Genomic DNA, 15,506 nt, shown 5'->3' on the forward strand with positions numbered 1-15,506 from the left:
TTCCACTTTTACCTAGAGTTGAGATCTTTCCTGCTCTCAATGCTTCCCTCTCCTGCCACTCAGCCTGGGGGGGTTGGCCGTGGGGAGCTGAGGTCCCGCCCCGGCCGAGCGAGCAGAGACTGCCCTCATTCATCCTAACAGTCCCAGGCCCAGCACTGCATGGCTGCCCTCTCAGTGCATGGCGCCGAAATGAAAGCCCAACTCCAGAGACACACAGGTGGTCTGGCCTCGAGTCTAACGTCAGATGGAGAGCTCCCTGATGCCAGATTGCTGACAGAGCGCCAGTCCCACCCCATACCCACCAGGACCGTCTTGGGTCCTCCTGGGCAAGATGCCCTCTCTCCAGGCCTTGGGGCCTAATACAGACAACTAGCAGCTCTGCTCTTGGGCCACCGGAAACCTGAAGGCACGAGGGCAGCAAGCGTTGGTCCTCACTGGCCAAACCCCTGCCCCCTGCAGCGGGTACCCACCTCCATCGTGTACGTCTTGCCGGCACCCGTCTGGCCATAGGCGAAGATGCAGACATTGAAGCCATCGATGCAGGAGGTGATCAGGGCTTGCACCTCCTGGAACACCTGGGGAGGGGATGTGGGATGAGATGGCGAGCCCCACCCTCCAAGAGCCCCCCAGCAGCTCCCCAGATGGCCCTCTCCCTCAGCAGTAATACAGCACATCTTGTGACCTGCAAGCGGCTCACTGTGGAAGAATTTATGACTAAACAGGCCCCTTACAACAGACGTCAGTGGGAAATCGGGTTGTCAAGACTGAAGGGAAGACAGGGCAGTGCCTCCTGCCAGCCTGCGCCTGAGGAAGGGCTGCCGGGCCTCCAGCTTCTCCCACACTAAAGGAGAGCTCAGCAAAATGAAGGCGGAGGCCGGCATGCGCCTGGAGCCTGATGCAGCCTGTCTGTCTGCCCACAGAGGACGGGGCAAAGGTGATGCCAAGCACAGGGACAGGAGGGTACAAGCAGGACAGGTCTGGCCGGTCAGCCCTGGCAGAGAGGAGGAAGAACGCTGCTGAGACCACGTGGCTCTTAGGGGCTGAGGACTCCACGGGGCTGCTGCGGAGTCCTAGAAATACCTATGGGACGGATCCCGGTGCTCCGGGCTGTAAAAGCAACAACTGCCAGGGTCAGGTGGGTGGCCGGGGCTGTGAGTGTAGGAGGGGCTAAGTAGGTGGGCATGAGCACGGGGATGGCAGGGGATCGGGGTGGGCGGGGCCCTATGGGTGGGCATGGGCACATGGGTGGGAGGGGCCCCCCGAGTGGGCGGGGCTGTAAGGGTGGGATGAACCCCGGAGGTGCCATAGGCTGTCCTTGAATCTCCTTTCAGCAGAGGCTTCTCAGCCTTATCTTCCCACTGTCTTCTCACCTCCAGTGGAAGAAGCGAGGCATCCCAGCACCCCAGGCTTCTCCATCCTGTCTCTCCCACTCTTAGATTTCTTTCTGTCCATGCCCCCTTCATCTCTCCCTGTGTGCGCCCCCCACCCCGCAACCCCGCACTGCTCTCTGTCCGCTTCCCCACAGGGCCACACTCACGTCCTGCTGTGATGCCCGCGGGGAGAAGACCTTGTCCAGCTCGAAGGATACAGGCTTTCCTTTGTGCAGCAGGTGGATGATGGAGTCGTCGTCAGCATCGAAGGTCACAGCATTGGTCGCATCAGGTCCTTCCCCATCCTCTTTGGTGACTGGCCGGACACGAGCAATCACCCGGATGTTCCCTGAATTGTGTGGGGGAGGAGAGAAAGGTACATAGAGTCAAGACCAGACTGCCTCCTCACTGGGATCCTTTGGTGTCCTAGCCTTCTGAGCAAGGCCACCCGCAATGCTCTATTGTCAGTCACTCACACCACCATGAATTCATGCATCAGTACACTTTTCTTCCTGGACAAAGAGGCTGAGAGTGGGAGCCTCACGCTGGGGACAGGGAGGAAAGGTCAATTGTGGGGCTCAGGCACTGTACCCAGTCCAGGAGGGATACCAAATGGACACTATCTCTGGACTTCAGTTTTCTCTATTCCATGAGGGGTATGGGTGCCAGGAAGCCAAGGGACTTGTTCTGTCATTCTAAAAGGACTTTGTGGATGCCCGAACAGGGCTTGGGAACCAGATGGGCAAAAAGAACCAGACAGCAGGTGGACAAGCAGCACACGGAATGAGGACAGGCAACAAGGCAGCTCTGGGGGGTCCTGGGGGCACAGACTGTGCCATCCTCTTGCTTCAAGCCCTTCCACCAGATCTCAGTGCTCCCGGAAAGAACAACAAACTCCCCATGACAGCCAGCACGTCCCCCCACCTTCCCCTTCACCTGTACACTCCAACCCATTATCCAGGCCTCAGCCACGGCTTTGCCTCCTCCAGGAAGCCCAGCAACACCCCCGACTGTCAGACACAGAGGGGCTCTTAGAGCCCCTCCCCCGCCCCAGTAACAGAGGGCAGTGTTGGGGTCCTCTGGGTGCTTACAGATCACCGTCTGCTCCCCCAGCCGCAGTGAGCCCTGTGAGGGCAGCAACAGCATCTGTGGGCCCACAGCCACGTCTCAGTGTCTGGAACAGCACCCCCCCACCCCTGGCCCTTTGTGCTGTGAACAAGCATTCTCAGGCTCCTCCGGGCCCAGGATCAGAACAAGCCGCCTTCCAGCCACCCACCACCCAGGGCTTCTGCACCCCTCCCCCCCGCTGTTCTCTCCTCCCTGCCTCCGGGCCTGGGGGCACCTGCCACAGGCACTGCGGGGAGGGCTTCAGAGCTGGACGCTGGACGGATCCAAGTCTAGATCCAGGGTGGGCCACTCAGTAGCCATGCGGGTCTGAGCCAGTTCCCTGACCTCTCTGGGCCCGGGTTCCCTCATCTACAGAAAGTGGGAGGTACAGGAGCCCCCAGTGACGGGGAACAGGCTCCAGGGGGTGGGGCTGGGCGGGGGGGCGGGGGCAGGCCAGCATCAGCTCCAAGCCAGGCAGGACCCCTGTGCAGGGCACCCCCAGCCTCCTCCCCTGCCCCCCCGCCCCACTCCCACCCCAGCAGTTACCTTTCAACCGCACCAGCTCGTTGTGGCATTTCTTCCGCAGCTGCAGCTCCCGCCGGTACTTGCGCAGGAGCTCCTGGTTGTTGCTGTTGACCTCCTCGATGGCCTGGCCGATCTGGAGAGGGGGCACACACAGCGCTCTAGGGGGCTGGACCCACCAACCGGGCCTGTCCCCTGGCCTGTCCCCCCTCCTGCCCCAAGCTGAGTGCTTGAGGTGCGCTGTCACCTGTCAACTCCTTCCAACAGCCTCTGCTCGGAGGTGTAGCTGCCCCCACTGTTTTAGAGAGGAACAAAGTGAGCCTCCAAGAGACTAAGCCGAGGGCTCAAGGTCGCCCTGCTAACAAAGCAAACAGCCAGGACTCCGCCCTCACTCCCCACCACCAGCACCTGGCTGTAATAATACGACCCAACTGGAGCCAGATTCCAGCTCTACCCCTGAGCAGCTGGGGGACCCAAGACAACCAGCTGGGTCATCACGTCTCATTTTTCTCATCTGTAAAATGGAAATAACACCACCTAATCTGTGGATCTGTAGCACCTGGGCAGTAACAATCTCCAAGTCACACTTCATAGGGGAAAGAAGCAAAATGCAGACCACGCATGCAATGTTCCCCTCTGTTGGGTAGAAGGGGAGTGTGTCCTCAGGGTTTCGGGGCTCAGATCCTGACGGGCATCTGCCTCTGGGGAGTGCAGGCCAGGGCAGCAGAGAGGGGCCCTTCCTCTTCAGCTGATGACCTTCTGCACAGTTTGAACTTTCTACCATGTCCATATGTTATTGACATAATTTTCCTACAGAAAAAGAACTATTTTCTATTCCCAAAATACATCAGTCTCTCTACCCTGCAGGGCCATGGTACAGATTCAAGGAGCTGACAGCTATGAAAGGCTTGGCACGTAGGAGGCACTCAAAGACGTTGGCTAGTCTCATGCTGTATGAGAACAGCTTAAGAAAATTAAAACAAACCGACATAAGAATATACGTAGCATGTTTGAGATACAAGGATATATGCTACATGCTTGGTCTAAAGAGTCCTAAGAAGCACGGGCACCTGGGTGGCTCAGTTGGCTAAGAGTCTGATTCTTGATTTCGGCTCAGGTCATGATCTCACGGTTGTGAGATCGAGCCCCATGTTGGGCTTTGCTCTGGGCATGGAGCCTGCTTAAGATTCTCCCTCTCCCCCTCTTCTCCCCCACTCTAAAATATAAAAAATAAATAAAGAATCATAAGACAAATGCCAAAATGTGCGCTCCTGACCAGTCTGTTTGTCAGTCCCCGTGAGTGGGGGAGGGGAGCTGTTGCCTGGGGGCGCTTTGCTGCATTTTGGAATGGAGGACTGGGCTTGGGGCCTCTCTGAGCCTCCTCCCCACCCCTCAGGCACACACTGCACTCACCTCAGCCTTGACGCTCTTGAGGGCCTCCTGCAGGAGTAGGGGGAAGCCCCGCACCTGCCGCTTGAGCCCATTGTAGTCGCTGGTGAGGGTCCTCAGTGCTGGCTGCAGCGTCAGCAGGTTGGTCCGGACACCTTGGGGGACATGAGAGGTGCAGGGTGGACAGGCTGAGGGGCTGCGGGAAGGGGGGCAGGGCAGGGCCCGGCCGGCCGGCTCACCTGCCAGGTTCTCGTGCACAGCCTTCATCTCCACCTGGGCTCTGGCGAAGGCCTCCTCGATGGCCCGGTTCTTGTCTTCCTCCAAGGACTGCATCTCCTCCAGCATCTGCCCGTGTGCCCGCTCCAGCTCGGACTCATACATGGCGATCTGACAGCCCAGGCCAGAAGCTCAGTGTGGGGCTCGGGAGGGAGAGGGATGGGTGCCCAAAAGAAGCCCCACGCCTTACCCCACATGCACGTGGGCGTACAGTGCCCCCCACACGTCCGCACAAACACACACAGGAGAGGGGCAGATGGCCATCTGGCTCTCCAAAAGATTCCATGCAGCTCTTTCCTTCATTAACCCTAACACCTGCCTGGGTCCTGGCACCTAACAGGTGCACAAGCCACAGGCCCCAGGAGAGCGGGGGGAGCATATGTGATAATGGTGACCAGGCCTCCCTTTCCCAGAATGTGTGTGTGGCGAGATGGGGTGGGGGGCGGCTTTGTGAGGACACTCTTGGGATTATGTCCCTGAGCGACCCCTGGAGGTGGGTTCCATGAGGGCATCATTCTACATCAGGAAACTGAGACACAGACAAAACTTGGCCTTGGTCACACAGGCAGCCAGCAGAGGAGGAACCAGAACCCAGGTCTGTGGGCCTCCCGAGGGCTGACCCACTGCACTATACTGACGGCCCACCCCTGGCTTTCCAGCTGCGTGGGCCCCCGCTCTCCTCCAGCCCCAAGCACCCTCCAGCAGCCTGTGCACCTGCGCCCGGAGCTGTGCGGTCAGCTGGTGTGAGCTCTGCAGCTGCTGCTCCATCTCCTTCAGCACCTGCCTCTGCATGGCCACCTGCTCCTGAAGGTGCTGGTTCCGGGCCTGGGACTCGCTGAGGGCCTGCTTGGTCTTGGATGACTCCACCTCTACGGTCCTGATGACGTACTGAGAGGGAAGGAAGGGACAGGCACGTGGAAGTGTGAGGGTCCCTTGGCCTCCCTTGGTGGGGAGGGTGGGCTGAGATGCAGCTGACTTTGAGAGGGGACCCTCAGGGACATCCTACCCAGAGCACCCAGGAAAAAAACTAGAGGAGCTTCAAGGTCCTGGCTTTCCAGGATGCTGCAGGGCCTCCGGGAATCCTCTCACTTCGGGAAGCCCACCAAGAGCCTTGCTGTGGCCCCAGACTGGGTACGGAGCAGACAAGGGCAGAATCTTACGATGCCCATACCCATGCCTGGCAGGTGCAGGCACGTCAAGCCTCAGGGGCCAGATGCCTACTACATGCCCTGGACAGCAAGAAGGGAGAGGAGAGGGAGCAAGACAGAGCACAGATCTGGACTGATTCCTCCGATCACTCACCCCTACTCATTCACCAAGACAAGGTGCAGCCCTGCCCTGGGCACCAGGGGCCAAGAGAGCAAGGGCCCCACATGTGGCCCCAGCCAGAGACTCACCTTGATGGGCGGCGACTGGGCCCGCAGGCTAGCGATGGTTTCGTGGCTGTCTCGCAGGCGCCGGCTCAGCCGCTCCTCCTCCTGCGCCTTCTCGGCCAGGCAGTCCTTGAGCCGCAGCTCCACCTCGGCCAGCCGGTCGGTCTTCTGCTGCACCTCCAGGTTCAGCTCGGACAGCATGCCCTTGTTCTCGGCCACCTCCAGCTGGAGTTGCGACAGCTTGTCCCGGAGCTGGGCACTCTCCTGCAGGCAGGCGGTCGGGAGCGGGGGCCGGGACAAGTGTGCAGCAGACAGAGGAAAGGGCAGACAAGCAGGCAGGGGTCACGGTGAGGAACCAGGTTCGCCGCTGGGGACCCAGCCCTGCAGGAGCAGCTGGGGCCAGGCCAGCCTGCTCACCTGGCTGTGCTCGCAGCCCGTGCAGGGGGCCGCCGGCTTGGCCCGCAGCTCCTGCAGCTCGGCCTCGAAGCGCCGCATCTCCTGCCTCAGCCGCTCATTCTCCGCCACCAGCAGGTCGCGGTGCTTCTCCAAGTCCGTGCCCCCCTGCAGAGAGCCAGAGCACAGGGGGCGCATGGGGCCTGGGAGGACCCGGGCAGCAGAGAGCGGGGAGATGGGGCGGGGGGCAAGGGCAGGGGAGGAAGAAAAAGAGAGGCGGGCAAGGGAGGGAAGAGAGCAGGAGCTCAAGAGGGACATAAGGCGAAGACAGAGGAGAGAAGGGGAGCCCGAGGGACGGCCTTCACCCGCCCCTCTCATTCTATTTTCCTGAGTGTGAAAGTAACAAGAGAGTCGTATTTATACACAGACTTCACACTCCTCTTTTACATCAGCAGACGAGAAGTAACCTCCCTCCCTTTGGCAGTCACACGGCCTCGAGGGCCTAGTGAGTGGTGACAACTATTCGGGGCCGACTGGCAGTCTGCTGGCCCCCACCCAGGCTGGACAGGAGGGCTCTGCAGAGATGGGGTCCCGCACCCCATCCGGAAGGGTCAGACTGCACAAGGCCGGGTCAGCCCCCCATAGCCCCCACCTCGGGATGGTGGTGTCGAGCCTCACCAGCTCTGATCGGAGGCGGCTCACTTCCTGGGCCTGGCTGATGAGCTTCTCCTTCAGGTTTTCCACCTACGGGCACAAAGCCACGGTCATGGTGAGCCTCGTTCCTCACCTCCAGCCACACCCAGGCCTGATCTCTCAGCCCCCACCCCCCATCAGCCCTCCCTGTGTTCAAGCATCAGGGTACGCCTGGGACTCCAGGAGAGAGACACCTGCCCTGTCCTGACAGCCTTCAGTACCCTCACCCAACGCAAGACCCAGGGAGCCCAGGCTCTCAGGAAAGTCTGGGGAGCAAGCAGAGCAGAGGTGACCCCTGCGCCACTCGGAGCCCACGCCAGACTCAAGCTGACCCTCAGGACCCCTCCCTCGCACTGGCCCTTGCTGTGGCCTCTGTCTACTTAGGTATTTGTAACTTTATATTCTTTTTTTCTTAAAAGGGCTCCCAAATTGTATAAACTCCAGACACTATAAAACTTAGATTGGTCTTTGCCCAGAACCTAGATTCTTCCATTCAGGGGGTTCCTAGCAAGTCAGCCTGTGGAGACAGGTCTACCAGGGACCAGGGCACATCTCAGACCTCTGTCCCCGCCAGCTCCCAGTCTGCCTTGCTGGAGAGCTGGGGCCAGCAGAGAAGGGTGTGCACACCCTGTCACCCTCTGCTGACTGCCCTCCCTGCAGGCCCCAGACCCTGACTCCGCATCAGCCCCCCTCCAGGAACCTCTCAGTAAGTAACCCAAAAACACAGCTGAAGACTTTGGCACCAGTGTTCCTCAGGGCATGTCTGGACATCTTCTTCCAGAACATTCTGTGATGACTGTATCTGACCGCACCTCACCTTGAAAAGGCCCAGGGAGTCAGACTCATTCTGTGGGGGGCTAGGAGGTGGGTTTTACCCCAGCGGGCCACGAAGCTCTGGGTTCTTATTACTAAGCAAGAGCTGAGGAAGTCCACTGCCTGCAGGCGCCGGGCCAGCCAGGTACGGCAGGTGAGGGTTTATCACAGCTCCCCATTTTACACGGCTGAGATGTCATCCGTGGTCTGTGGCAGCACAGGGGGCACACAGGTAGCTGCTCAGTCTCCCGGAGTGGGAGAGGACGGCCTCTGCTCCCCCAAGCAAAGCTGGTGAGGGAGGAAATATGGACGACAGCCCAAGCCTGCGCCGCTTCTCTGCCCCCTTCCTCTGAGAGCTTGCATGAGCGAGACACCACTGGCAGAGCTTGCATGAGTGAGGGACCACTGGCAGAAGGCCCCCTGTTACTCCTTAGCCACGAAGCCGGGGTAACCTCAATACCCAGCATCAGGGGGATGGTCAGGTAGGTCACGGCGGGTGCTCACACGGGCCGTTGTGGTTACGGTTGTTTGTCGGAAGTTTTGACCCGGAGGAAGACCCCTCAACAGACTAGGTCAAAAGTCCAGAAACAAAACTGTGAATGCAACAGCTAAAAGTGACAGTCTCTGGACTGTAGAATTACACCCAATAAATTCTTTGTGCTTTCAGGCAATTTTTAAGTCTCAAGTAAGAGGAATTCCTCTCTCACTCCCCCATCCTGAAATAGATGGATCTATTTCCCTTTGAAAGATTGGGGTGCACCTGTCCCCCATCCTTCCCTGGGAAATCACCCCAGGAAGACCCACTTGCACTGAGCAGGTGCCCCAGACAGGCCGCTTCCTCAGCACCGAGCAGGCATGCTCTGACCTCGCTCGTCCCTAACGCTACTGGCACTCAGACGCGGATGAGGCAAAAGTGGGGTTCTCCAGGGTTTGCTTGGGGGGCCAGGAGGCCTGCCTGCTGCGCCTGCCTGCAGCCCAGGCTCCTGCTCTCTTCTTGCATCATAATCAGAACTCTGGGTGCTCCAGGGCTCTGCCTGGAATCCCTAAGGTGTGCCCCAAAAGGAACTGTCTACAGAAGGCTGGGGTTGTGGGTGGGGGGTTGAGGAGAGGCTGTCAAACACTCTTTTCGTCAGAGGTGTCAGTCATCTCCTGGATCCTGGCTCATCTCCAACAACGGGGTGGGGTGGGGTGGGGTTGGGGGCACAGGCCACCAACACTGTGGGTGGTCCGTCAGGCCCAAGCCACTCTGTGGTGCGTGGCTCATGAGCGGGACGGCTGCCCTCTACCCAGAAGGCTCTGCTTCAGGAGTGGTGAGGGCAGAGTAGGGTGCTGGGGGTGAACCAGACCAGCGAGCAAGGCCTTCCAGGGAAGAGAGCTCCTGTGGGCATCCCTTCACACACCTGCCCCAACTGAGTTCGACAGTGGTGCCTGCATCTGGAGGAAAAGAGGGGAGGGACCCTCTCTGTTAGCCCTCAGAGGTCCCGCCCCCAGCAGGTGACTGGCACACACTAGATACTCAGTAAACCCTTGAATAACAACAGAAGCGCAGCACGCACACTCCTGAGTGCAGAGAGCCAGGCCAAAGGAGAAGCAGGCTCCTGGCAGGCTGCCCATGACAACCACAGGGCGGAGGAAGGGACCAGGACCAGGTCTGTGAAATACCCCTGCCCGGGCTCAGGCTCCCCGGCAGCCAGAGAAACTGGATCACGGGCCTGGTGCGGAGGGCCTCAGTGGGAGCAGGGTGCTGGGGCCTGTCTGCCACAAACCCACATTTCTGCGTCTCAGCAGAAGCAGGCTCGGAGGAGGGTGGGGCTGCCCTCGCCAAGGGCTGTGTTCGAGACTGTCTGCTCCCACCGGCGGAGACAACCTGCTGATTACCTCCCCACCTCCCACCAAGGCCGCCTCACAGTCACCACAGCTGTCTTCTACGGAAAAGAGGGCTCTCTCAGCGGCAAGATCAAGGCATGGCTGAGCTGAAAGGGCAAGAGGTCCTGGGATCCAGAACACCTCAGTGAAACAGAGGCCAGAGGGGCATCCCCGGGAAGCACCGCATCCTGTCCCCACATACATCCCCTCGCAGGACACCTGACTCCTGGCCACATGCCTGCTCACTGTGCTTGTCTGGCCCCATCCAGCCTGCCCTGCCCACCGCCAAGTGTTCACATCCGAGTCCTTCTGCCAGTGAGGGGCAGCTGAGCTCCTGGGTTCTCAGGGCAGACGGCCCAGCTTTCTAAAACAGACATCACCCTACCCCCTGAGTAACCTTGGAAAAGTCTCAACTCTGCCTCATGGGGCTAATGAGGCCACCCCTGGGAGGACGTCTGGAGGATTAAGTGACATTAAATGAGATAATACATGTAAAGCACTTAATGAGTTCTATTGTTAGAATGAAGGCCCCTGAAGGCAGAGATATTGGTGTCCTGTGGGTGCCACACTGCCTGTGCCTAGGACAGCCTCTGGTACACAGCAGGAGAAAGAATGCTGAGTGCACAAGAGGCAGAGCAGAGTCTCCGAGTGAGGCTGTCAGGCAGGGCGTGGGGCAGGAGGGGTGCTGGAGATGAGGGCAGCCAGCGCTGGGCACCAGAGGAAGGACGCTGGCTTCTGCCAAAGGCAGGATCTGCTACGAGGCCCCAGGCAGTGGGTGCCACACGGGAATGGCAGCCCAGAGAAGCCACATCTTCCGGTATTTTCTGACAAAATAGGAAGTCCAGATTTTTGTGGGAATTTAGCCAAGGCTTAAAGATTGACAACTAATCTGATTATAAAAAAGCAGGCCAATTAGAACGAATAAGCAAACTCAGCAGAGTCACGGGATACAAAATCAACATGTAAAAATCAGTGGTTCCTCAGGGTGCCTGGGTGGCTCAGTCAGTTAAGGGGCCAACTCTTGGTTTCAGTTCAGTCCTGATCTCAGGGTGGGGAGATCGAGCCCTGCTTGTTCCTCTCTGTCCTCTGCTTCTCTCCCCATGCTCTCCTCCTCTCTCAAATAAATAAAATCTTTAAAAAAAAAATCAGTTGTGCTGCTACACACAAACAATGAATAATCTAAAAAGGAAATTAAGGAAACAATTCCATTTACAATAGCATCAAGGAGAATAAAATAGGAATAAACTTAATCAAGGAGGCAAGAGATCTGTACATTTAAAACTGTAAAATGTTGTTGGAATCGATTAAAGACGACACTGATAAATGGAAAGACAGCTTGAGATGCCTGGGTGGCTCAGTCAAGTGTCTGCCTTGGGCTCAGGTCAGGATCTCAGGCTCCTGGGATCCAGCCCCATGTTGGGCTCTGCTCAGCGGGGAGTCTGCTTCTTCCTCTCCCTCTGTCCCTCCCCGTGCTTGTACTCATTTGCTCTCTCAAACAAATAAAAACCTTAAAAAAAAAAAAAAATCCATGTTCACAGACGGTCATATTGTTAGCATGTCAGTATTACCCAAAGTGACACAACGCAGTCCCCATCAAAATTTCAATGACATTTTTTGCAGAAATAGAAAAATACATCCTAAAATTCACATGAAATCTCAAAGGACCCCCCCCCCCCAGAGCCAAAACATACTTTGCAAAAGAAGAGAAAGTTGGAGGTCTCACACTTCCTGATTTCAGAAGTTACTCACGAAGCTACAGCAATGAAAATAATGACGTATTGGCACAAAGACAGACATAGAGACCAACGGAATAGAACAGACAACCCAGAAATAAGCCTTCACGTATGCGGTCAATTGCTTTTTGACAAGGGCATCGGGGCCATTCAATGGGGAAAGGACAGTCTTTTCAACAAATGGTGCCGGGAAACTGGACATTCATGTGCAAAAGAATAAAGCTGGACCCTTGCTTTACACCACAGACAAAATTAATTCGAAACAGATCAAAGACCTCAACGTAAAAGCTAAAATTATACAACCCTTAGAAGAAAACATAGAGGAAGACCTTCACAGTGCTGGATGTGGCAGTGCTCTCTTGGATGGGACACCAACAGCAAGGCAACCCACAAGAAAACAGATAAGCAGGACTTCATCGAAATGAAAACCTTTTGTGCCCTCAAAAGACACCATCAACAGAGCAGAAAGGCAACCCATGGAATGGAAGAAATTGTCTGCAAATCATATACTAATGAAGGGTTAATATTCAGAATACGACAGAACTACGACACAACCGCAAAAACAAAGAAACAAAACAAAACAAAAAATCCCACCAAAACAATTCAGGATGGGCAAAGGACTCGAATGGCCACGTCTCTAAGGAAGACAGATACATGCTCAACGAGCACGCGACAAGAAGCTCACACACGAGTCATGAGGGGGATGCTAATCAAAGCCAGGATAAGATTCTACTTCACACCCATAATGATGGCTAGTATTTAAAAAAACAAACAAACAAGCTCTCAGAAAGTAACAAACATTGCTGAGAATATGGAGAAACCAGGACCTTTTGTGTGTTGCTGGCGGGAATGTGAAATGGTGACCCCGCTGTGGAAAGCAGGACGGTAGATTACTCAGTTTTAACTAGATCGACCATGTGAGCCAGCAATTCCACTTCGGGGCATTTACCCAAAAGGAATTAAAGTATCTCGGACACCCTTATGGTTGTAGCAGCCCTATTCATAATAATGAAAATTGGGCAAGCAACCCTAGCGTCCAATGATGAATGAATGGATAAGCAAAGCATGGTGCATCCATACAAGGGAATATTATTCTGCCTCGAAAAAGAAGGAAATCCTGGGGTGCCTGGGTGGCTCAGTCAGTAAAGCCTCTGCCTTTGGCTCAGGCCATGATCCCAGGGTCCTGGGATGGAGCCCTGTGTTGGGCTCTCTGCTCAGCGGGGAGTCTGCTTCCTCCTCTCCCTCTGCACCTCCCCTCCGCCTTGCACTCACACACACCCTCTCTCAAACAAATAAATAAAATCTTTAAAAAAAAAAAAAAAAGGAAATCCTGCCGCTTGCAGCAGCATGGATGAACTTGGAAAGCATCATGGTAAGTGAAATAAGCCAGTTGCAAGAGACAAATACTGTGATTCCACTTACATGAAGCACCAGGAATAGCTACATTCGTCGAGGCAGAGAGTAGAATGGTGGGGAACAGGGGCTGGGGGAGAGGGGTGTGGGAGTAGGTAGTATTTAAAGGGAACAGTTTCAGGTCTGCAAGGGGATAAGAGTTCTGGGCACGGATGGTGGTGCGGGCTGCAGAGCAGTGTGAATGTATTCATACCCTGAATTATACACCTCAAAACGGCTGACACGGTAAATGTTATGTTAGGTGTATTTATCACAATGTTTTTAATGGTTAAAAAAATAAACAGGGAAACAAGATGTACTTGGTGGCTGATCTAGGCCACCAGTCTGCAGCCTCTGAGCACAGTTTTTTAAGATTCTACCTTGAGGTTCAGGGGCAAAGAGAGGGGAATGCAGTGTGGGCACATGGACCGCTGGCAGCAGCCTTGGGAGTGCAGAGGCCACTGCTCCAGGGACATCCACAAAGGAGAGGGAGCTTGAGGTTGCCAGGATGTGGCCTGGGGCTGTTGTTGCCAATGCTGGGGACAGTCATCCAGATCTGGGGACAGTCATCCAGACCTGGGGACAGTTATCCAGACCGGCCGCAGCCACAGGTTGGTTGCCAAGACCGGTGGCCTCTATGGCCTAGGTCAGCCAGAGGTCCAAAGACCAAGGACCTTTGGTCTGACTGCTCCCCACATGGAGACAGTGGGCTCCCGGGAAATTCAAATGTCACCATGACATTGATCATAGTGATGCCACCAAAGACTCCCGCAGCCACACAAGCCCAGGTCCCAGCAGGATAATGGCAGCCCCCTTTACTAAGTCATTTTGGTCTGTAGGGCACAGGGGCTCCCTAAGATCATCCCTTTGAACCCCCAATTCTGTGAGGTAGATACCATTGTTATCCCCACTGTCCAGGAAGAAAACGGAGATTCCAAGAGATGAAGCTAAGCCTTAGTTAAGCAACTCGTTCAAGGTCACCTGACCACTAAGCAGTGGACGTCAGATTGAAACTCGGGTCTGTGGGGACCCCCAGGGGGCCCTCAAACTCAACTGCCAGGGCTACACTGCCTTTCAGGAAGAGCACTGTGGGAAGGCAGCCACATTCAGAAGGCAAGTAAGGTAAGACTGGGAACAAGGCACCGTGAGCGTGAGGCAGAGTGTCCCCCATTTCTTTTCTTGGATGAGCAACACTGAGAAGGGCAGGAAGGTCGATCTGGGTGAAACCCCAGTGAGGCCGACAGGACAGCAGAGCAGCAGAAGTGATACCTCACAAGGCACAGCGCTTTTCCGTCCACTTTTCCGTCCGTCTCATGACTGATTTGTCCGGGAACCATGAGGCGACATGGATGAGCCCCAGTTCAGAGAACGGTAAACGAAGGCTCAGGGAGGCGGTGACTTCTACAGCTGCCCAGCTAGCGCTCAGCCCCGCCAGGACTAGAACTTTGTTTGTATGATTTCAAATCCAATCTCTTCCCAGTAAAGACGGTAGTGGTCACAGCAGCACCAGCTCTATTGGCTCATCTCATCAGATGCTGTGAGTCCATTTTACAGATGGAGGAACTGAGGTGCAGAGTGGTAATTAACTAGCCCAAGCTCACACAGCTAATTGAATATCAGTGCCCAGAGCCAGGATTCGAACCCAGCTCCTGGCCCAAGTGGTAGGACGGAGTGCCACAGAGTTGGACCCTCTGAAGAGGAACCCAGAGACCTAGAGCTTCAGGGACATCCCCTGAAGTTTTCAGTGAGGAACTCTCAGTGAGGAAGTTTAAGGATCAGACTCGAGAAAAGAGGAGGAACCATTTGGAATTCTCCCAATCATCCAGGGAAGCCAGGGGTGGGAGAGGACAGGGGCTGGGAAGGTCTGGAAAGCGAGGGCACGAAGACACTGGAAGGCTGAGATGCTTCACCTTCAACTTCCCCTGTAAAAAGGAGATTTTGCTAAATGGGGTGCCTGGGTGGCTCAGTCTGTTAAGCATCTGCCTACAGCTCAAGTCATGATCTCAGGGTCTGGAGATCGAGCCCTGTCCTCCATTGGGCTCCCCTCCCAGAGGGGAGTCATCATCTTCCTCCCAAGCCCTGACTTGTGCTCGCTCTCCCTCTCAAATAAATAAATTAAAATCTTTACAAAAAATAAAGAAGTAAAAGAAGAAAAAAACAATTTTAATTTGTTGAAAGTTATGAAAGGGGGAGCCTGGGTGGCTCAGTGGGTTAAGCCTCTGCCCTCAACTCAGGTTATGATCTTAGGATCCTGGGATCGAGTCCCGCATCCGGCTCTCTGCTCAGCAGGGAGTCTGCTTTTCCCCCTTCTCTCTCTTCTCTGCCTACTTGTGATCTCTGTCAAATAAATAAATAAAATCTTTAAAACAAAATAAATTAAAATAAAGTTACAAAAGGCCATGTACTGTTATGATATCATTTCTATGAAATGTTCAGGAAAGGCAAATCCATACAAACAGAAAGCAGATCCCTGGCTGCCAGGGGTTGTGGTGGCAGGGAAAAGGAGAGTGATGAAATAGGTCTTTTTAGGGAGATGAAGATGTTCTGAAATTAGATGGTGGTGATGGTCAAATCACTGT

The 15,506-nt window shown here is 55.5% G+C and overlaps 1 protein-coding gene across 4 annotated transcripts in view; it reads right to left on the bottom strand.

The window, feature by feature from the left end:
• KIFC3 (kinesin family member C3) overlaps positions 1–15,506 on the bottom strand; it is a 38,306-nt gene that overhangs the window by 5,305 nt on the left and 17,495 nt on the right. For all 4 annotated transcript variants that reach the window (XM_032326183.1, XM_032326185.1, XM_032326181.1 and 1 more), the window contains 9 exons: positions 7,109–7,174; positions 6,455–6,598; positions 6,062–6,301; positions 5,379–5,552; positions 4,628–4,775; positions 4,413–4,543; positions 3,024–3,135; positions 1,538–1,719; positions 471–575 (listed from right to left, as the gene is read on the bottom strand). In XM_032326183.1, coding sequence (XP_032182074.1) covers positions 471–575; positions 1,538–1,719; positions 3,024–3,135; positions 4,413–4,543; positions 4,628–4,775; positions 5,379–5,552; positions 6,062–6,301; positions 6,455–6,598; positions 7,109–7,174 — 1,302 coding nt within the window. The remainder of the gene's footprint in view (positions 1–470; positions 576–1,537; positions 1,720–3,023; positions 3,136–4,412; positions 4,544–4,627; positions 4,776–5,378; positions 5,553–6,061; positions 6,302–6,454; positions 6,599–7,108; positions 7,175–15,506) is intronic.

The sequence above is a fragment of the Mustela erminea genome, chromosome 19 (genome assembly GCF_009829155.1).
Source record: "Mustela erminea isolate mMusErm1 chromosome 19, mMusErm1.Pri, whole genome shotgun sequence".
NCBI lineage: Eukaryota > Metazoa > Chordata > Mammalia > Carnivora > Mustelidae > Mustela > Mustela erminea.